Raw genomic sequence first — 21,290 nt, forward strand, 5'->3', positions numbered from 1 at the left:
CTGAGGCCCATTGTCACTGCCCAGCAGGGCCCAGACCTCTTCTGCTCATGCACAAGCACAGTGACCAGTGCTGACTCAAGGCAGCCCGTCCATGAGTGCGCTGTTCAGACAGGTGTAGAGGTATATATACTGCTCCTGGGGGCAGACGTGGGGTAAGGAACTTCCCCCTGCCTGCCCACATCTCTGCAGAAAGGCTCCCTTGTGTCTCCCAACCCTTAGGGTTCCATGCGGGAGCCAGCACCACCTAGTGGCTGCCCAAATAGTGCTGCCTAAAGGTGGCTCCTAGAACCTTCCCTGCCCCCTTGCCCCTTCCCACAACTGAGCCCTGGTGGCCTCTCACCAGCGTTGGGGTCATGAGGCCACAGGCCTGCGACTGCTGCAAGGCCACATTAAAGATGTCCACGGTGCACTCGGCCCCTGCCTGCTGCAGCAGCTGGTCCATGGCCAGGAAGGTGCCCAGCTGGGCCACACCCCTGCTGCAATTGACCTCCAGTTGGATGGGGTACCGGGGCGGGGGGTGGAGGGGCGGAGAAGGCTGGGGTATCCAGGTATATGGGGAAACCCAACCTGGGCCTGGGAACTGAGAAGGGACACACCGGGCACCTGGTGGGCCCGGCAGCTGGGGCCCGAGCCAGGAGAGGGTAAATTCCTAAAAGATGTCATATTCCCCAGAGATATCAGGGCAGAGTAAGGAGATGGGAACACTGGGAGACTGTGGCCTTTTGACCCATGACCCAAGGAGGGCTCAGTGAGATGTGAGGGCCTGCTGCAGAGGCAGTGAGGGGGTCCGGGCACCCACTCCCCGCCCTTTCTCTCCAGCCGTACCTGGAGTGGCTGAGCAGTGTGCCTGGCTTCGTCTTGTCCCTAGAGCAGCACCGGCCCACGGCAGCCAAGAAGGGTAGCAAGGTGGGGGCCGGGAGCTCACGCCCTGGCTCCCAGCACGGGAACAGCAGTCTCTGCACCTCCCTCTCCTTCCTGCTCTTCCCCTGGGGGCAAAGCCATCAGCACCGGTGCCAGGGAGAAGCAGAGGCAAACCAACACGCAGCCCACCACCCCACAGCCTGTGGCCCCGACACCTACGTGTGTGACCCTCAGGAGGGTACAGGGCCAGCCTGCCGTGCTGCTCTCGGCCACCCAGTGCACCGTCACCATGTCCGTGACAATAGGCCGCGTCTCCGTTGGCCAGAACTCCTGTGACCGGGACCAAGTCAGGGCTGCTCAGGCGGCTTCCCAAGCTCTCTGCCCACACCCTGGTCACAGGCCACACCACAAGCTCCCCCAGCCCTGCCCCAACACCTGAGGCTCCCCCCGCCCCGTCTCTCTGCCCCCCTCACCTTCTCCCAGGTGTCAGGCGGGCACAGGGAGACCAGCACGTGGGCCCCGTGCTCCCACACCAGCTCCCAGAGCTCCTCGGGCCCTGCAGGGCCAGTCAGCACAACGTGGTCATGGCCAGAAGGCCCACCCTGCAGAGCACAGATAGTTGGCTCCCAGGGACTGAGGTTGTCCCCTGCCCATCGCAGCTCCAGGGCCCCCCCAGAAACCCCAGCTCCAGCCTAAGAAGCACAAACGATCCGAGAGAGCAAGTGATAGGGCACCATCTCACCGGGAAGAGCCAGGCTTCAAGCATCTCATTAGGGGGGCTGTCCTCCACCGGAGAAAACTGCACTTGAGAATAGTCGTCTGAGGGAAGATGGGGAGGGTGAGGCCGCCAGAGGCCCTCCACCCAGGCCAGGTCCAGAAGCCCTCCACCTAGGCCCAGTGCGGGGGCCCCACCCACTGGGACCACTGGCACTCACAGGAGACCATGCTGTCCTGCTCATAGCCAGGAGGGGGCGCTGAAGAGTCAGCTACGTCCTTGACGGCCTGGAGCAGGAGCTGCAGGGGGTGGAGATGGGCGTTAGGAGGCTCAGCTGGACAGAGCCCGCAGAAGTGCCGGTTGGGCAGGGACAGCCCCCGAGTTGTCACCCCCTGGTGTGAAACACACCTTGTACTCCTTCAAGAAGCCAGCGTTGGCGTTGGCCGCCCTCTTGGCGCAGGCCTGTGCAAAGTTCCTCACCGAGATGGGTTGGGACCTGGGGGAGGGGCGGGGAGGGGAGAAGGCACTCGGGGTTCCCCAGCTCCCGCTTCTAGTCTTCTCAGCTCTGCCCATGGACAGGATCAGGGGCCTGTTGGTGGGAGGGCACAGGGAACCTGCGCCCCCACCCCACAAGGGCCCCAGGGGAGCTGCGACTCACTCAAAGATGTCAGAGGGCCCTTCCAGAATCTTGTTCAGGAGGCAGCTGTGCAGGAAGATGTACTGACTCTGGCAGGAGGAGGACGCGTCAGTGGCCCGGCAGGGAGATTTCCCGGGCTCCAACCAGCAAGGCAGGGATGGGGCGAGGAGGGCGGGCCGCTTGGGAACCTTGCCCCGCTGCCACACAGTGTCAAAGCTGGCAGGGGCCTGTCCCACCCCCCCCCCCGACAGAAAGGGAGACAGAAGCCTGGGGAGGATGGCGACATGTTCGAGCCCCTCCCCACCAGGTCCCCTGTGTGTCCCCGAGATTCCTTTTCCTGGCCCCTCCAGCGCCGCGGCCCCACAGCCACCCACGTCCCGCCCACCCCTTCGGGTCCCTGGCCGCCCGGCCCAGCCTGCGGAGCCCTCACCGGGGTCTGGATCATGAGGGGCCGGTACAGCCGCAGCACGTACACCGCGTTGAACACGTCCACGGTCTGCTCCTCCTCCAGCTGCTGCAGCAGCCTCGACAGGGCCACGAAGGTGCCCGTGCGGCCCACACCCGCACTGCGGGGACAGCCCTGGGGCTGAGTGGGCGGAGGGGCGGCCCCGGCTCTGCCCAAGGCGCCGAGCCCTCCCCTCCCCCGCCGCCCCCCCCCCCGCCCACCTGCCCTCACCTGCAGTGCACCAGGATGGGTCCGGTGGCCTGGGTGGCCCTCGCCTGCTCCCGTACCAGTTCCGCGAAGGTGAGCAGGGAGCCGGGGGCCTCGGGGACGCTGTGGTCGGGCCAGGTGGTGAACTGCAGGTGCTTCACCCTCCGCTGCTGTTGCTGGGCAACCTGACAAGGGGGCGGGACGGGAGCAGGGACCTAACGCTGGGGTCCCTCTGCTCAGCCCTCGGCGTTCCTCACCAGATCCCCGAGGGCAGGGAGGCTGATGCCTGCCCCCTCAGCAGGGTGGCCGCTATGCCTTCCCCCCAGATCCGAAGCTTCCCTGGCCCCCTGCCTTCCCCAGCCTCCTGGGTAGTCTCGGCCTCTAGGGGGTGCCCCGGCAGAGGGGTGATGCCGGTCCCTGGCCTTCCTGCCCCGGCCTGCCCTTGTCACAGCCTGGCAAGGCAGATGGGCACCAGGGGTGTGGGGTGAGGCAGGAAGCCCTGAGCTGAGGGGAGGGCAGAAACTGTTGCTTCACCCTGCTCTACCTTTGACACACTGTGCAGCTTTGGAGAAAACCTTAACCTCCCTGTGCCTTCCTATCCCCTCCCTAACCAACTTCCCTGGACAGCGGCTGAGCGCTTACAATTCTCAGAAGGACGCAGGCCAGGGGACCCAGAGGTGAATCAACCTTCTCAGAGTCGCCACCGGAGTGCCCGCCCCGCCCTGTCCCCTGGGGCACGCACATGCTGCAGCTGGAACTCCCGCTTGGTCCACTCATCCTCGGGCTCCTCAGCCAGCAGGTGGACCATGATGTGACCGTGGGTGATGGGGGTAGGGTCTGCCGGCCAGTAATGCTCACATAGCACCTAGGGCCGGAGGGTCAGAGCAGAGGGGGTGGCTGTGGGCCCAGCCCCATCACTGCCACCCGCTGGTTTATCCAGACAACCCTTCCCACCATCTTTCTGGTCTCTGCCACCCTGCTGAAATTCTGCTCTCTGTACCCACCCAGCTCCACGGCTACCTCGTCCAGAAGCCTCTCTCCTCTGGCTGGCCCCTGACACCATCACCCCTACACCTCTCATATGACCCTTAGGACTTCAGGGCAGCTGCTGGGCTCCTTTGCAAAACCAGGTGGCTTTATTTAGGGCTGCCTGCCCTCGCCTCACTGCACCAGCTGGAGGACAAACCCAGCAGGTGTTCTCTCTGTCCGGGGGCCCTGCCCTGAGCCGCGCACGGAGGACACATCCACCGGGCTTGTTGAAAGAAAGGCTGCAGAACGTCCTATCTCTGGTGCCCACCCTGGGGCCATCCATACCCCATTCTTCTAACCCCTTCGCGGCTCTCTGCCTAGAGCGAGGCAAGTGGAGATGCAGAAACAGCAGAGGTCAGAGGAAGCGGAGTCAACCTGGGAGCTTAAGTACCTGGTCCCTCCTCCTGTCCCCTTCTGGGTGGCCCTGGGGACCCCCACCAACCTCCAGGCCTGACTGGCCTCACTCCCGCCTGACCCACCTTCCCAGACCTAAGACTGAGACAGCAAGGGGGCCATTCCTGTAAGGAGAACGTGTGCCACCTGGTGGCCATTCTGGGAAACTGCAGGGCATGCTCACCCTCCCGTTCTCCATGCCCACAGTCAGCATGACGATGATATGAACTTGTTGCTCCCACACAAGCCGCCAGAAGTCCTCCAGAGTTTTCTTGAGAGGCCCCTGGGTGGCAATAAATTCCTGCGGGTCGGTGTAGCCCTGTGGGGGTGGAAGACAGGAATGTCCTACTCGGTGACTCCTTGGTCCCCCAGGCCCCACCAAGCACACAGCAGTAAATGTCCCATGTATGGTCTCCAGGAGTGAGGATACCATGCCCACACGTGTGCAAACACATGAACACGTGTGTGCACCAGGAATTCAAACCAGGAGGGGCGGCTTCAGAGACACGGCCATCACTACCCTAGCGCGACCTTGAAGGGGCCAGAAAAACCTACATGAAAATAACAAGGTCCTCACGAGCCAGAAGTAGTGTCCCCAGTCCAACCTCTTCACCAACCCCTCTCTCAAACCAAACTCCATGTTTCTTCCATGCTCAAAAGTCCTCCATGGCTCCCTACTGCCCTCCGAGTAAAATCCAAAGCCCTTAGCTTAACAATCAAGCCCCTCCTTCATCCAGACCCAATCTGCCTTTCCTGTCTCATCTGCCACCACCGGGCAACCCCAGCCCCACACACCACCTGCATGCTCCCACCCAGCTCTTCTCTGGCTGTTCTTGTCAGCCAGAATGCCCTTCTCCCCTTTCATCTCTTATCAGAATTCTACTCATCCTTCAAGTGAGTACATGTCCCCTCCTCCAGGAAGCCTTTCTTGATTCCTCAGGTAGGCTTAATTTCTCCTTCTTCCATGTGCTCTGAATACCATGCCTGTTCCCTTAATACCTCACTTGTCACACTGAGCAGATGTGACACACTGATGCAATGCACGCGTGTGCACGCACACACGGTGTGCTCCTTCGAAAGCGAGAATACAGGTAGCCAGCTCTGCCTCCTGCAGGCCCAGCACAGTGCCTGGCACACAGGAGGCCCTCAACAAATACCTGGTGGACTGACCTGGAGGAACACAAGCTGGTGATCTTCGAGGACAACTGCTAGAGCTAGGGTAGGGCAGTGTGTCCTGCACAAGGGCCCGTCTCCCAAGCGGACTCCCCCCCAGACAGCCCTGCAGGTGGCTCTTACTGGGATGAAGTTGGCATTGATGTAGTCGGAGTGGGGCTCTCCCTCCAGCTGGGTCAGCCTGACCCGGGAGTGGTCATCTGCAGAGGGGAAAAACTGAGCATCCAGCGCCCGGCAGACACCAGCCCCCTACCCACGCCCACAGCCCTGCTGCCAGCACTCACAGGGTAGCACGTGTGGGTAACGGTTCTTGGTGGCATTGGCCGGGTGCTCTGCCTCCAGTCTGGGCTGCTCCTTGCCCACCTCCTTCAGCTCCTGCAGAGATCGGGACTGCTGCTGAAGAGGACCCATCTCACCCCACCCCAGGAGAGGGATGGGGGTGGGTGTGCACAGCTGGGAGCTCCCGCCCCGGACGTCAGGGCAGGTCCCACCTGAGCTAGAGGCCCCAGGTCCTCTATGCTCTGAGCCCAAGGGCGGTAGAGGCCTTACCTCGAACTCCTGAAAGAAAGCCTGGTGAGCGTGTGCACTCTTGGCCTCATAGTGTTGCCGGAAGCTTTGAATCGGGATGGGCCGGTGGGTCCGCCTGGTGGAAGAGGGAGGGGGTGGGCCCACGGCAGAGCCCGCCCTGAGCTCAGCGGCGGTGGGAACAGAGCTTCCCGGGTCACGCGGGAGCACATGGACAGACAGACCTGGGCCCGACCTCCCCGGAGTGGAGCCGGGATGCATTTCGAGCGTGTGCCGATGCACGGTGGGGGCTGCCAACCCCCAGTGCGGAGAGACAGACAAGGGGACAGGGGGAGGAGGGCGGGCAGTCAGGCTCGACCCGGGAAGGCACCCGCGAGTCTTTCAGACCCCGGCCCTGGTGCTGAGGAGGGCGTCTGTGCGCAGCCGGTGCTCCCCGATGTCAGTTCCAGGTGAAGTCAACGTCAGGGAGCACAGGAGGGACAGAGCATAGAGTGACAGGCCTAACATCCCGAGAGAAAGAAAGACATTCGGCCCCATTCCATCGAGTGGTGTATCGGGGATAAGGGCAGCCCTGGAGAAGGTGAATTGGAAGGAGGAGGCTGAATGGGCAGAGAGGAGCCAGAAGCTCTGGGTTTGGACACCGCTGTGAAGGTGTGACAAAGGTGTGAGGTGACCGGGGAGGGATGCAATCCCAGAGGGGCAGGCTGCCAGGAAGGTCGGGGGCAGTGCCACCGTGGCCCATGCAAGGCAGGCCCACACTGCCCAGCACGTCACGAGGAGAGGCGGGAAGGCGCCCTCACCGCAGGTTGTAAGCTGTCAGCTCTTGGGAACACCGATTCTTCTCTGCCCTGCAAAGGATGAAGAGGCGTGTGGGAGTGAGCCCAGGGGGGCAGGGGCGTGGGGAGCTTCTTGGGGAAGATGCCACTCCTCCCCCAGCCACGCTGGCCCCAGCCTGCCCTCGCACTCACCTCTGCCCCTTCACCCTCCTCCAGCACAGCAGGCCCAGCATGGCACAGATGGTGAGGACACAGCCCCCCATGATGCCCACCACCGCTGGGAGGGGCATGACTGCCCCGGAGACGCTGACCCGGGGCTCTAGGAAGGGCAAAGGAAGGGTGGAATACAGTCGCCCTTGTCCCCCTGCAGTGACACGCCAACCTCTCCTGGACTTGAAACCCTCTGGACGGAGGGCACGGCGACAACCCACCTCCGGAAGTCCCACATTCCAACCCAAGGCCAGAGACGGCTGCCGGTGGGACCACCCTGCATGGGGACCCAGAACGCCCGACAGGCAGCTCTCCCTGCCCCTGGCGTCTGAGCTTGCCCCAGAGACTCTACTCCCCTCCCTGGCACCGTCAGAGAAAAAGAAGAGGGCGAGGACCGGGCTTCCTAGACCTTCTGGGACTGCACTGTCCAGCATGGTAACTACTAGCCACATGGAGCTACTGAGTGCTTGAAATACCTCTGCTCCAAATTAACATTTGCTCTAAGTATAAAATACACGTAGGATTTCAAAGACCTAGTAATAAAAAAAGAATGTAAAATATCTCATTAATAATTTTTAAATTGATCCCATGTGGATATGATAATATTTTTGATATCTTAGTTTAAATAAATTATTACAAAAATTAGTTTCACCTGTTTATTTTTACCTGTCTCATGTAGCTACTGAGAAATATTAAGCGGCATATACGGCTCACACTTGGGGCTTGCTTTATGTTTCTACTGGACAGTTCTAGACTGTTGGACTGTTCTAGAACCTCGATGGTCTGGGAGGAGCAGCACAGAGAAGGGCAGTACAGGAAGGTAGTGTGATTGTGGGGAGTGACACAGCATTTCATTAATGGTGTGTCTCTACCTCTCCTCTCCTACTCACCCCCTCAGCCCACCTAGGCCAAGTCTGGTGCCAGGAGCACCTGTATCCCCGGCTCTGGGTCTCCCAGCTCTCCTCTCGCTGGAGTCTAAGCTCAATCCCGCCTGCTGCTGATTGGGGGTGAGCCTCAGCGGGGGGATCCCAGCACTCTTCCCCTCCCCCCGGGGCCCAGCTGGAACCCTAGCCGGGTGTCCATCCTACCTGAGAAGGCCGAGAAGGAGATAATAGTCTCGGGAGGGCTATATCTGCTAAAAGCCACAACACTGAACCTGGGGCAGAGAAACAGGACCTTATGTTGGGGAGGGGCAAAGAGGGCAAAGCCTTTCCAGGAAACGGAGTCATGAGCAATAGACGCTCAAAAAGTGAGAGCCCTCCTCACCTGCTAAGAGGCTATGTATCATGCTGTCTGTAACTTTAGAACGAGCCATGCCTAACCTCTCTTCCATCTTCCCTGCCCTATTCTGACAGCAAGAAGCCTCAGAAATAGGTACCTACATATCCTTGGAAAGCTGAAGCAGAATCCACCCCCCGCCTTTCTTTTTCTGAAAAAAAGATCCATGTAACAGATGGGTGTTCCCTTTTTTGCCTCGCCTACCAGGAAGCCCAGTCAAAATAACTCAGTGGACCCTTATGGACCAGCAAATGCTTTCTCTTTGTAAGTCAGTCCAGATCTTTTGAGGAGAGAATGTGCAAACAACCCATAAGTGAAACTCACTTACAAAACCGGCCCCCCCGCTTCAGTCTTAGCCCTCACCGATACTGGGAACCTGGCTTGAGCTGCCCATTACATATCTCCTGGGTCTGGCCACAGTCCTCTGTACCCATGGGCACCATCCAGGATCTCGGCACAGCCCAGGGCCCTGGGTAGAAGGGGTTGGGAAGCAGGATGGCCAGGTAGGAGTCATGTCCTCCATAGTAGTGGTCGTACCACGTGTGGTTGATGGCTTCCTGGGGAGGCCGAACCACTGCAGAGGAACAGGAAAGGGGCAGAGTCAGCAGTGGGGCTGAAGCGGCTCTCCCCGCCACAAAGCAGCTACCCCATTTCTCTAGCATATTCCCACCACGCACAGCACGACATCAGCCCTAACTTCAAGAATGTTCCGGGTCTCCCTCCCTGCTCCAGCGCTCATGCCAGCCTCAGACATTGCATCTTATCAGTCCAGTGTCTGGAGTCCCCTCGCCCGGCCCATGCTAGGTAGTCACCGGGGTCTCCCCGGCCCCTCTGGCCCAGGACTCACGTGACATGTTGGTGGTAGCAATGACGCCGTACCACTGAATCTGCCCATCGTCCTTGCCAAACATGCCCCGTGTGATCATCACTCCCATCCCCGCCTCTGGCTCTAGCTGGGGGGCTGCAGCTAAATCCGGGGGGTGCCAGCCTGGGGATGGCGAGGGGAAGACTGAGGTCCTAACTAGGTGCCAGGGGCCAAGGGCAGGGGTCATGCGGTCATATCCCCAGCACCTCTGACAATGCCTGGCAACTGGTGTCTGATGGATACAACTAAATAAGAACTGGGCCCCCCCACCCCCGGGCCAGGGTGCCGGACAGGAGGCTCAAGAGCATATGGAATGTGGGTCAGGGCCATTTCATTAATGGTGTGTTCCCTGGGGGGCCAGGGAACAGGGAGAGCCCCCGGCAGGGAGAGCCAGGGCGGTGAGAACCCCCGCGGGCAATGCTCGAGGGGGGCTGGGAGAGCAGGGGGGGCTCCCCAGGCCACGGGAAGGGCTCACCCTCCACAGAAGTGGTGCACACCAGGGTGACCACACGACTCCACAGACCGTTCCTGCCCAGCACGGTGAGGCTGAGGCGATAGGAGGTGGCAGGCACCAGGCTGGGCAAGAGGAGAGCGTCCCCTGAGGTATTGGCCTGGAAGACGAGGTGAGCACTCCCTCCGGCAGCCACTTGCTCTGCCACCACCAGACAGATGGCCACATCCCCCGAGGGCACCATCCAGTTCAGGGCCAGGCGAGTGGCCTCAGGCTGACACTGCACGTCCTCCACAGGGCCAGGCTCTGCGGGAACCGAGGGGTCTATGTTGTGTGGGCGTCGGGACACCCCAAGAGGCTGGCATCTGGGTCAGCTGCTCTCAAAACCAGCAGGTACAAAGGGACCGGGCATTTATGTCCACAGAAAGGGGCCCTGGCCACACGGAGAAACTTCTCCTCTGGACATCACTGCCCGACGGGAGAGGCAGAGAAAGCGTATCCCCGGGCGGGGGTGGGGAAGCACCCACCTGGGAGCAGCAGGTGGCTCTGAATAGAAGGGGCAGTGCCACAGCCTGGATCGGAGCCTGTGCTCAGGGCCACCCCCTTCTCCCCCGACAGACACCCACATACCGACAGGCAGCACCACGGGGTGAGTGGATGCCTGCAGAGGCCCCGCCCGGCACAGCACTGACAGGGACAGATTGCGTCCGGGCGTGAGGTCCCTCAGAATGAGGCGGACCTGGCCGAGCCCCAGGGGCCGCTCCCAGGAGAGGTGCCCAGCCGCTGAGAGTTGGGCATGGCACACCCCGTGTCCCAGGGGGCCACTGGCCCAGGCCAGGCTGATGACGGCGCTGCCCGCCTGCATGGACACCAGCAGCTCGCTGGGCGTGAGCGGGGCTGTGGAGGGAAGGAGAGCGGGTGAACCAGCTGCTGAGGGCCCAGCACACGAGGCCACAGGCGCACTGACCCTAGGCGGGGCCCTCGGGTGTGGAGTTTGGGAAATGGAACTAACATGGGGGCTAAGGTGCTGTCGAGAAAAGAATCTGGGGGTCTCAGAGGCAGCCCTGCCCACCTCTCCAGCCCCCACTCACAGGTCCAGCCGGAGGCGTTGGCTGCTGCCGTGTGGAGGGGTCCAGCCTTCGAGATGATCTCCACCTCGTACTGAGTGCCCGGAGTCAGAGCTGAGAAGCTGGTGCTGTCCACCTCAGCTCCCACGGTGCTGGTGCCTGCCTGGGCCCCTGCCTGGTACAGAGTCACCTGGTAGCCATCTCGCGCCCCGGGAGCATGGGCCCAGGATGCCCGGAGCTGGGTGGGACCTTCAGGGGTCACATTTACCAGAAGAGGGGCGAGGGGGGCTGTGGGGAAAGCAAGATACGGGAAGGTTGAGGAGAAGAGAGGTGTTATAGGCCAAACTACATCCCCCCCAAAATTCATGCTGAGGTCCTAACCCCCAGGACCTCAGAATCTGACTGTTTGGGGGGATAAGGTCTTCAAAGAGGTCATTAAGTAAAATGAGGTCATGAGAGTGGAACCCTCATCCAACATGACCCGTGTCCTCGTAAGAAGAGGAAATTCAGACACACCCACGCACAGAGGGGAGACCCTGTCAAGACACAGGGAGAGAAGATGGCCATCTGCGAGCCAAGGAGAGAGGTCTGGGACCGATCCTTCCCTCAAGGCCCTTGGAAGAAACTGGTCTTGCCAACACTTTGATCTCAGACTTCCTGCCTCCAGAACTGAGAGACAATATATTTCTGCTACCCATGCCCCCAGCCTGGGGTGCTTTGTGCAGCCCTGGCAAATGAATGCAGAAGAATGCAAACCAAATCTCTGGCTCCCTCCTCCCTTGGGTGTGCCTCCATCCTTCCCAATCAGGAAACAGCAGCTCAGGGTGGTCCAGTGAGCCCGAGATTCTCCCCGACAGAAACGGCACCACATCAGGGCTCTGGGCTCACGGCTCGTCCCGGAGAGCTGCGCACAAACTCGCCCAGTAGTGCATGAGCGAATTAATCCCTCTCCCTACCAAAGCACCCCTCCTGGAGGCAGGGCTGGACTGGGCAACACCAGAATTAAATCCAGTGCCTTTTCCCAGCCCCAGCCCCTGTACCCAAGCAGCTTTCAAAGACCTCCACGTGACTGGGCAGGTTCTCAAAGACAGGCAATGTCTAGGGGCCCAAGTAGTGCCCCTTCACCCTCAGCGGGAGCCCAAGCCCTGAAGTCACATAAGCCTGGCCCCGTCACCTAGTCAACACCTCCTTTGCAACTGGGGGAAACTGAGGCTCGGCGAGGAACAAGGTTTGCTCTGGGTACTGAGCCATAGCAAGCACCCAGGTCTCCTGCCTCCCAGGCCAGAGCTCTTTCCAGCTTCTTCTCGGGCCTGTCTGAGGTCACATGGTCCCTGGGAGGAATCAGGAGGGCAGGGCCGGGGTGGGGGAGTCACCACACCGGAGGAGGCTGATGCTAAGGGTGGGGGAAGGGCTCCAGCAAGAATGCGGGAAGCAGAAAAGGCAGGAGGACCCAGGCCAGTGTGAGAGGGAGCGTCCAAACCCAGCTCTGTGGCTCTGGAGGGTTCAGGGGCGAAGGAGAGAACCCCACTGCGTGATGCGCAGCGTGTCCCGCGCTTGACCCTTTCCAGCGCCGGCACCCCCCACCCCCCACCTCTGGAGGTTAGGATGTGGCAAGGAGCACAGACCCTGGGTCACAGTGCTGGAAATGGAATCCCAACTCCCCACTTAGGGCTGAGGAACCCAGGACAAGTGACTTGGCTTATCTGTGCCTCAGTCTCTCATCTGTGAAATGGACAGAACCATAGCATCCACCTGCTAGGCTGGTCGTCATGAGGAGGAAATGAGGGAACACAGGGAGAACACTTAGCAAAGGGCCCGGTGAACCCGAGCCACTGTCGCTGCCAGACGCCCCCAGCCCAGGGCGGGCTCGGGGCTGGGTCCTGGCTGGGTCCCCACTGCCCCCCACCCCCGTCCTGACCACGCGAGAGCCTGAACAGTGGCATGCCCCGGCTGCCCTGCAAGAGCAGACCCCTGCGTTCTGCCCACCTTCTAGGAGGTCCCGGGGGCTCCCAGTTAGGGTCGTGGGGCCTCCTGGTGTCTAGAGGTCAGGGAACAACCCCCATCACCCCAGCTGCCTGCCCACAGATGACAAAGACATCGAGGAGAACATGTAGTCCCCAGGGAATCCAGCCAGCAAGGGTGGCCAGGCAGGAAGGGGTGTGTGGGCGGCACTCACGCGTCCAGCCTGTGGCGTTGGCTCTGCTGCTCTCATCTGGACCCCGCAGGGTGACCAGCTGAACCAGGAACTCGGTGCCTGGGGGCAGCTGGGCCCAGGAGAAGTTCTGAGCCTCCGGAGCCAGAGTCTCCTTGCTTTCCAGAGTCAGGGGCCTCAAGCGGTAAAGCCACAGCTGGAAGCCATCCCTGTCCCCCGGTGGGGGCCTCCAGGAGGCAGTCAGGGCAGGAGGCTGGGAGGCAAGGCCCAGGCTCAGATTGGCAGGAGGAGCAGGGACTGCAAAGTCAAGGACGAAATAGATTTGGAACCACCCAAATCCCCTGCCATTGTCCCCCGCCTCCCCTTCCCCACTACCTGCACCCTTTTCCTGGGTCTCCGCAAGAGCCCCAAACACTGCCAGCCTACAAGTCCAGCTTCCATGGGGCTCTAAGCACACTCCTTTTTCTTTCCCAAGGAAACCACCTGAGGGGCACCTGGGTGCTCAGCTGGTCAAGCCTCTGACTCTTGATTTCGGTTCAGGTCATGATCTCAGGGTTGTGAGATCGAGCCCTGCGTCGGGCTCCATGCTGAGCAGGAAGTCTGCTTGAGATTCTCTCTCCCTCTCCCCTTCTGCCCCTCCCCGCCTCTCTCATATAAATCCATCAATCTTAAAAAAAAGAAAAAAGAAAACCACTTGAAAAACATGGGTCTCTGCCCTGATGTCTGCGCCTCCACCTCCCCACACTGTCAGCTTCTTGAGGGTGTGATGTCTGGTTCACAGGGTCCCCACAAGACTCAGCACCCACCTCTCTAACCCCTTAGGGCCCTGGTCAGCTCACCTGCTGACATTCAGTTCCCACAAGCTCATTCTCTCTCCCTCTCCTCCAACCTCCTGAGGGCCTTGGTGCATGTTTAGCCTCTCCAGAAAGCCCTTGTCTGTCCGACTCAGACTGCAGGCTTCTCAGCTCACTGTCCTCCTCCTCCAAGAAGCTTTCCCTGACTCCCTAAGCAGGTTTCCCTCTTGTGAGCCCTAAAAGATTAGCCTGAACCACATACCACATGAAATTCCTGATAGTCATCAATTTTAACCTATAAGAACACAGTTGCATGTGGTTTGAAATACATTATGCATATTCCTATCATGCATTTACATTTATGATATGATATATAAAATAGTATACATTATATATGTGCATGTGTGTATATATCTATATATAATCCTCTGTTTGCTGTCAGTCTTCCTTTCTAGACTGTCTTGTTCGTGATTTTTAGCCTCAGCACCTCGCCCCATACCTAAAACACGCGAAGCACTCACTAAATATTTGTTGAATAGATGGATGGATGGATGGATGGCCAACCCGATGGTAGGAGGTGGAAAATGCTTGCAAACAGATTCACCAAAGGCCCCCGTTGGATGGGCACGTGACCCTCCAAATCCAGAACGTGCACACAGAAGAGCAGACAGTAAAGGAAGCTGGCCCCCCCCCCCCCACTGTCCTGGGCCAGCCTCCTGGATGCTACCCGGGAACGCACGGGGGCTCACAAAGCTGGAGCTGAGGTTCCCTGCCCAGGTCCACACTGACACAGTGTTGCAGCGAGAGCCGAGCATTAGAGCCCTCAGAGTCAGGAACTATCTGGAACTATCTGGTCCCCAGGCGACAAGACTGCCCCGTGACCTCTGGCTGCCCTCATGATGCCAGGTGACCCTGGAGCCTTCTTGCTGCCCTGGTCCTGGGGGCCCAACCCATGGCCAGGTCAGAGGGGCTGCCCCCGCCGGTGACCTCCAGGGACTGTGGTGCCAGGGGCTCTGAAGAGAGGGGCAGTTTGGTCAGGGGGCCAGATAGTGTCTGTGGCCCTGGAAAGCCCCCTCCCAGCTCTCCTGAGCCTCCCCTCTACCCAGATGTCCCTCCCCAAGGCAAGCCTCACCCCGACCAGGGGACACAGCGGCTGGCACTCACTGGTATGGTCTGTGAGGCTCCGGGTCATGGCCCGGGTGGTGGCAGGTGGCATGGAGATGTTTCTGAGGAGGCCTGGGGCTCCCTCAGTGTAGAGCAGTGCCTGCCTCCTGGGATCCCCGGTGGCCGCCAGCCCATCCGGCTGGAGGTTGGTACCATTGCTTCGTCTGGGCTGGGCGACAGAATCTGCAGAGGATGCAGTTTCTGGGGTGTGAGGACCCAGCTGCTTCTCCATGCAGGTGCCCCTGGGCAGGACCCCAGCCCGTTCCCCACCAGCCCAGACTCACCATCCAGCCAGGCACTGGCCCGGGCCCAGGCGCCGTAGGGCCCAGCCAAAGCCCTCAGCTCCAGAGTGTAGTGTCCAGCAGGCAGGGGCCCCAGGAATGTGGCATTGAGGGCTCCAGGGCCCCGAGTGGTGTTCTTCTCCACCTGCCCGCTTAGCCTGAGCAGGTAGCCCTCGCAGGCACCAGGCCCCGCCTTCCAGCTTGCCCAGAGCACGGAGGGCAGGGGAATGAGCACCAGGTCCAGAGGAGCAGAGGGATCTATGGGGACGAGGAGCAAATATGTGCAGAAAAACCTAACCGGCGGATGAGAAACATCCTCCCCTCCTCTCGCCAGCTTCTTCCCGTTTGCTCTAGGCTGTGTCTTGCCCAGAGGCAGGCGGCTGCCATTTGCCATTCCCAGTGGATTCTGGGACCTGGCTGTGGACAACAGTCACAGAAAGAACACCCAAGTGACCAAGTGTGTCGATGCCAGCAGGGGTCTAAGTGCCCCCCACGCACTGCCTCACGAGCATCCCATGACACTGCCGTGATAGGGCCCTCTTACCACCAGCCCCCTCTAAAGAAGCAGAAATGGAAACACAGAGACGCTAAGTAACGGGTCCGGAGACCCCCAGCCAGTGAGAGGCACCAGTGAAATTTGGAACCCGCTCAGCGGAGCAGTCCCTCCACCCTTAAGCACCGCGAGATGGGGCATCTCGGAGCAAAAACGTGGCGATGTCCACGTGGGCTCCACGGGCACCCAGCCTAGGCGGAGACTGGCATGGCCGCTCACCAGCTGCTTGACCTTGGGCCCCTTCTCTCTGCACTTCAGCCCCCTCTACCCGCCGGGGGGGGGGGGGGGGGGGGGGGGGGAGTGGTGGTGACAGGGCTCCGTTGGTTTGAGGACTAAATGAGACGATCCGCAGCAAGTGCACGTCACCATGGCTGGCCCGTGAAGGCTGCAAGTGATGATAACTATTGCACCACCCTCATCTCTTCAGGGGCCACCCCCACCCCCGCCCCCGGCCAGCAGGGGGGGCGCTCCCTCCGAGCCTTACCCCTTCCCCGCAGGATTCCAAAGGCACCCCCCTCCACCCTTTGTAGCCCACCCACTCAGCCAGACAAGAGCTGAGGAGCCTCTGCTGTGTTCCCTGGACCCCCCCCCCCAAAGCACTCACAGGTCCACTCGGTGGCATTGGGCCCTGCCACCCACTGGGGCCCGGCAACAGCCCTGAGCGTCAGCTCGTAGGGGGTGCCCGGAGAGAGGTGAAGGAAGGTGTGATTGGAGACCCCGCGTCTGACTACCGCGGTCAGGTTGGTGCCACCCAGGAGGTCCGTGAGCACCAGGTGGAGCCGGGCAGCCCCCTCAGACCTGTTCCAGGAGGCTTGTAGGGCCCTGGTGCTCAGGGTCTGCAGCACCAGCTCAGGAGGAGACACGGGGGCTGGAAGAAAGATGGAGAGAGCAAAGCCAGGCTTAGAAAGAGCCCTGGAGTCGGATCCTGCCGCCAACCAGCTGTGTGGGGACACGGTTGCCTATGAGGCTCTGGACGCCCCCCACCACTCCCAGACCGGCTGCCACCTGGGTCTCGCCAAGTGCCTGCCTTACCTGTCCACTGGTGGACGCTGGTCTTCGCCTGGAGGTTGCCAGCCCAGGTGGTAACCTCCAGAACATACTCGCTACCTGGTAGGAGGTTGCTAAAATTGTAGGACAGGGTGCCCGGTGGCATGGAGGTATTATGGGCCAACGCCTGGGATTCTAGGTGGTAGAGGAGAAGTTGGTAGCCATCCTGCTCCCCAGGGGCAGCCCCCCACGAGGCCTCGAGGCTGGATGGGCTCCCAGGGCTGTGGAGCCGCAGGCTGTAGACGGTCGATGGGGCTGTGCCAGAGGTAGAGAGAAGCGCCAAGTTCAGGGCCAAAGGGGCATCACCCGTGTGCTTCTAGTGCTTCTACATGGGTCACCGTAGCAGGCATAGTCCTCAGAGAAGTTGCCCTCCTTGGCTACCCTGTCCCTGGGCAACCCTCCAGGACAGCTGCTTGGACCGCGAGCGATGCCTGCCCACGCCCGGCCCCCCTAGCCTGCAGACCACACACCGGTGCGGGCAGCGAGGGTGACCGTGGCATTCTGTCCGCAGGCTCGCAGGGCAGTCACTTCCAGCAGGTAGCGACTTCCTGGCACCAGGTCCCGGAACTCAAAGCTGGATGCGTCGGTGTGGGCCTGGAGCGGCTGCCCTTCTGGAGAGCCCAGGGGACTCAGGTGGGTGAGGCGGAGGGCATGGCTCAATTTGTCTGGCCCCGGGGTTGCCCAGCTCAGAAAGAGGCTAGTAGGCCTCCCCTGGCTGCTGACGTTCACTTTCAGAGGTGGTCCTGGGGGAAGGAGGTGCATTCAGAGTCTCCCAATGCCCTTTCTCCTCTAAAGAAGGAGGGAAGGCAAAAAAAGGGCCAGAGCAGAGGCCAAGTCTGGCATGGAGAAACTGAGCCTGCACCCCCACTCCCTACCTCCCAGACCTCCCTTCCCTACTGAAGACACCTACCTCCACTCTCTCTGTCCGGGCTCCCTGCCAGGGTGTGACACTCATCTCCCTGTAAGAAGGAAGGGAGGAGGGGAGGGGAGATGGGCAGAGGGCTCTGGGGTCTAGGCCTCTGGGAAAGCCAGTGGGGGCCAGGGCCAGGATCAGAGAGAAGGCTGTCCTCTTGTCTGGCACTCCCCCAGACAGGGCCAAAAGGACATCACCGCTAGGCACACCTAAGGCCCGGGAGCCAGCCCTGGGCAGGCAGAAGCAATTTGTTCTTGCTGTGCTCTGAGCCAGTGGCTGGGAAGGAGCAGCCCTGCTCTGCTTAATGCAGACCAGCTGCGGGGCCCCGCAGAGAGGTGGGAGCCTGGACAGGCCCCAAGGACAGGGCCCCACCCGCCCACCTGCCCCCAGTGCCCACCTGCCCCCAGTGCCCACCGTACCTTGGCCAAGAAACCCCGGAGCCAGAGGAAGGCAGCAAACAGGATTGAGGGCCTCATCCCGATGTCTGTAAAGGAAAGTTAAGAGGCAGCAGGGGAGGAGCCAGTCCCCCCAACCCTCCCCTTGCCCCGCTGGCTGGCTGGCTGGCGGGTGGACGGGCAGGCAGGCAAGGGTGGGAAGGCTGAGTTCCAGGCAGATGGCAGGCAATAGACAGCCAAAGAGCAAGGGGCTGCCTCTCAACCCAGACCCTAACCGCTCACCCCATCCAGCCTTGGCAAGATTCCGTGAAGGGAGAAAGACCCCAGGGCCCAGAAGGTAGAAGGGGACTGCCCTGTCAGGCTGCAGACAAGCCCACCTCTCCCTCTGCCTCCCCCCGCCCCCCGCCTCCACCCCTCCTCCAGCACTTGACTTTCTAGGGAGGCCTTGAGAAAGACCAAGACAAGAGATGGCCTTGCCAGTGGATACACAGAGTGAAGGCAGCTGGCTCCCCACTCCTAAACCCCAGAAGAAGAGTGTGGCTCTGTTGACTCTGTCAACATGTGGGAGAGAGGCTGTTTGTGTTCAGTCGGGGGAGGGGGGTCCTGGGGACACCACGTGGATGTGCGTTGCTGTGGAGTGGATGGCCCAGCTGGGAGTGTGTGTCTGCTTCTGTGCACCCGTGTGGCGCCATGCCCTTGTGGACAGGGTCACAGGGGCATGTTCTAAGGGCCTTGAGTCACAGACATTATAGATCTAGAAGAGCGCACCTGGGCCTTGCGACCAATCTGTTCCCACTCCCTCACTGCCCAGATTAGGGAGCTGACCTCCAGAGAAGGGAAGAGCCCAGCCCCAGAAGGCAAACCCTGCTCCTCACCCCCAAATTGGGGTCCTCTCTGCTTGGAACTCTCTGAAGAGCTACTTGAATCTCTAGGATATCTGCTTTCTCTCCCCCACCTCCTCCCTAGATTAGTGGGTACCCACCCATCCCCCCACCCCCCCATCCCCCCACCAGGCTGCAGGCAGGTGAAGGCCCAGGGGAGCTTCCCTGAGGCTTGGCCTAGAAGCAAGGCTGCTTCACCCCAGCCTAAAGCCCGCTGCTCACCTGGAACTGCTCACCCATGTGTCCCTACCCCATGACAGCTGACGGTGGGGAGGGGCGGGGAGAGGGGAGAGGGGAGGGAGAACAGAAGGAAGAAATGGCTCTGGGCCCTGGGAAAGAAGCCCAGGACTCAAGCACTAACTCAGGAAGTGGGGAGGAGGAATATGCAGACAACAGGCAGGTACAGAAACTGAACACCAGGACCCCTTCCTGGGAGCCAGGCTCTCAGGGCTAGCCCCAGCAGGGAGGACAGGCCTGCATAGAGACCCGCTCGGCCTCCCTCCGGCTCAGTTCAGAGCCAGGGGCTGCTCCCTGCCCTTGCCCCACTCCACCCAGCCCCAAACCTCAGAGCCACCCACCCGGCCTCTGGACAGGGGCCTGGAAACTGAGCACTGCAGACTCATCAGATTTTCCAGGCTGCGTGTGAGTGTGTGTGTGTGTGTGTGTGTGTACATGCACGCATGTGTTCTTTCAAAGGGGAGTGGGGGGAGGGGGGTGCAGAGAGCAACTGGGGAAGCTGATACAAAAGGACAAGGTCCCCGTCTGGCCAAGAGGTGGGGGAAACATCCTCCCCCGCTCCCCTCCCCCATCCCACCTCACCTGGGGCACCTCACTCTGCTCTTACTAGCAGAGTCTCAGTCAGTAGCAGCACAGGGGAGAAGTGGGGTGGAAACATCCTAATTCAGAATCTAAGTCGAAGAGCTGTGGCAAGACATGGTTGTAGGTAAGGGGGGGCGGGTCTTAAACCCTGCCTGAGAGGCCCCACAGAAGAGGAGCCTGCTGGGGACAGCATAGACTCCGTAGCTAGTTCTGTGGACAGTCCAGGAGGAGGCACCTGGCCATAGAAAGCACACCTGCCAGGCCCCCCGCCAGCCTTGCTGATGGAAGGGGGGTGCTCCAGAAAGGGGGCAGAGAGGATCTGACAGATAAGATCCAGCCTCCCCAGCCCAAGCCTCTCCATTCAGCAAAAAAGTACCACAAGGGCTGTGTCTCCTGCCCGGCAACCACTCTCACAGACAAACCCACATCCTCTCCCTAGAGAACCCCCGGGGTCCTCCTGAGGTCTCAAAGCACCTTACTGATTCCTTCTGGAGAGAGCCAGCCGGGAGGCAGAGGAGGGCAAGAGACAGGTCCAGGCATCCTGATTCCCAAATGTGAGCCAGCCCTGTCTCTCTCCGCGGCTGCCCCACACGGCTCCCTTCCGGTCCTCCCCCTCCGCTCCCATGGCCTGTAGCTAGGCCTTGGGCACCCCCACAACAGGGGAAGCTAATCACCAGGCGGGAGAGGGGTAGGATGGATCCGGACAGCCAAGTCTCCCACTCTTCCTCCCACGCCCTGGGGAAGGTCGCCAGGGGGGCAGACCTAGATTCCCCTGACCAGGCTGTGGGACGGCAGCAAGGGGCTGGAGGCAGCGGATTGGTGAGGGTGTGCGTGGGTGCGCCGGCCGCCTGGGCACGTGTGTGGAGGGACACGCTGTGTGCATGTGTGTGTGCATGAGCCGTGAGGGTGCACATACCTATCTGGATGAATGTGCACGTGTGGGCATCTGCAAGTACATGGGGGTGTCCAGGGACATCGTGGGGGGGAGAGGGACAGGAAGGTCCCTGGAAGAAAGGACCATGTTGTACAATAGATGTCCACCTCACCAGCTCTGGCCTTGGGAGAGGGGGAGGGACTCTCTTCCGTCCTAGAGTCCCTCCTACAAGGGACCTGAGTTCCAGCAAGCAGGCAAAGAATGGGGCTCTTTCCTGCATCTCAGGCAGGCCAGCCTTGGCTCCCCACAGTGCTGAGCTGGCCTGAATCACTGGTACTTCGGCCAGGGGGCGTGAGGTATGGGAAAGTCCCCTTCACCCACAGGTCCCCAAAAGGTGTCAGGGAAAGTGGGTCGGGCGGGGGATGAGCTTCCGGGATGGCCGGCACAGAGGCAGGGCCCCGGGGCAGGCCCGGTGGGTTTCCGTCTTCCTTCAGACTTCACACCAGCGGGCCCAGATCACTGCCACGCCGCCAACAGCAATAGTCTGGCCCACTCACCCAGGGTCTCTCCTGCAGTGCCTCCCTGCTCCTCCTGGGATGAGGCCTCCCAGCTCCTAGCTCACTGCGTCTCTGTCTCCCCCACACAGCCAGGGGCAAGCGGGAGCCTGTTAACACTGGGGTGGAAGCAGGCCTAGGCTGGCCCAGGATTTGGGGGCGGTGTGGGGGAGGACCTACGATCCTAGGGCTTGAGAGAGGAATGAAGAGGGCTAGGGAGGGGAGCAAGAC

At 61.0% G+C, this 21,290-nt stretch overlaps 1 protein-coding gene across 1 annotated transcript; it reads right to left on the minus strand.

Annotated features, from left to right (window-relative positions):
• Positions 1–4: 4 nt before the first annotated feature.
• On the minus strand, positions 5–18,012 carry LOC118013679 (receptor-type tyrosine-protein phosphatase V-like). Its single transcript, XM_035009526.1, is given in 35 exon segments — positions 5–135; positions 341–476; positions 826–986; positions 1,081–1,191; positions 1,297–1,302; positions 1,335–1,463; positions 1,604–1,680; positions 1,797–1,875; positions 1,985–2,072; positions 2,235–2,302; positions 2,644–2,779; positions 2,890–3,050; positions 3,608–3,730; positions 4,472–4,606; positions 5,584–5,660; positions 5,745–5,835; positions 6,010–6,103; positions 6,786–6,833; positions 6,954–7,080; positions 8,060–8,127; positions 8,613–8,823; positions 9,097–9,237; positions 9,590–9,871; positions 10,196–10,462; positions 10,657–10,920; positions 12,809–13,081; positions 14,306–14,519; positions 14,521–14,591; positions 14,743–14,925; positions 15,027–15,281; positions 16,181–16,444; positions 16,609–16,878; positions 17,094–17,366; positions 17,534–17,582; positions 17,956–18,012. Coding segments are annotated over 35 exon segments (5,049 nt in total). The 3' UTR covers positions 5–75.
• Positions 18,013–21,290: the final 3,278 nt, after the last annotated feature.

This window comes from Mirounga leonina, unplaced genomic scaffold (genome assembly GCF_011800145.1).
Source record: "Mirounga leonina isolate KUSES-001 unplaced genomic scaffold, KU_Mleo_1.0 Mir_154, whole genome shotgun sequence".
In the NCBI taxonomy this organism is placed as follows: Eukaryota; Metazoa; Chordata; class Mammalia; order Carnivora; family Phocidae; genus Mirounga; species Mirounga leonina.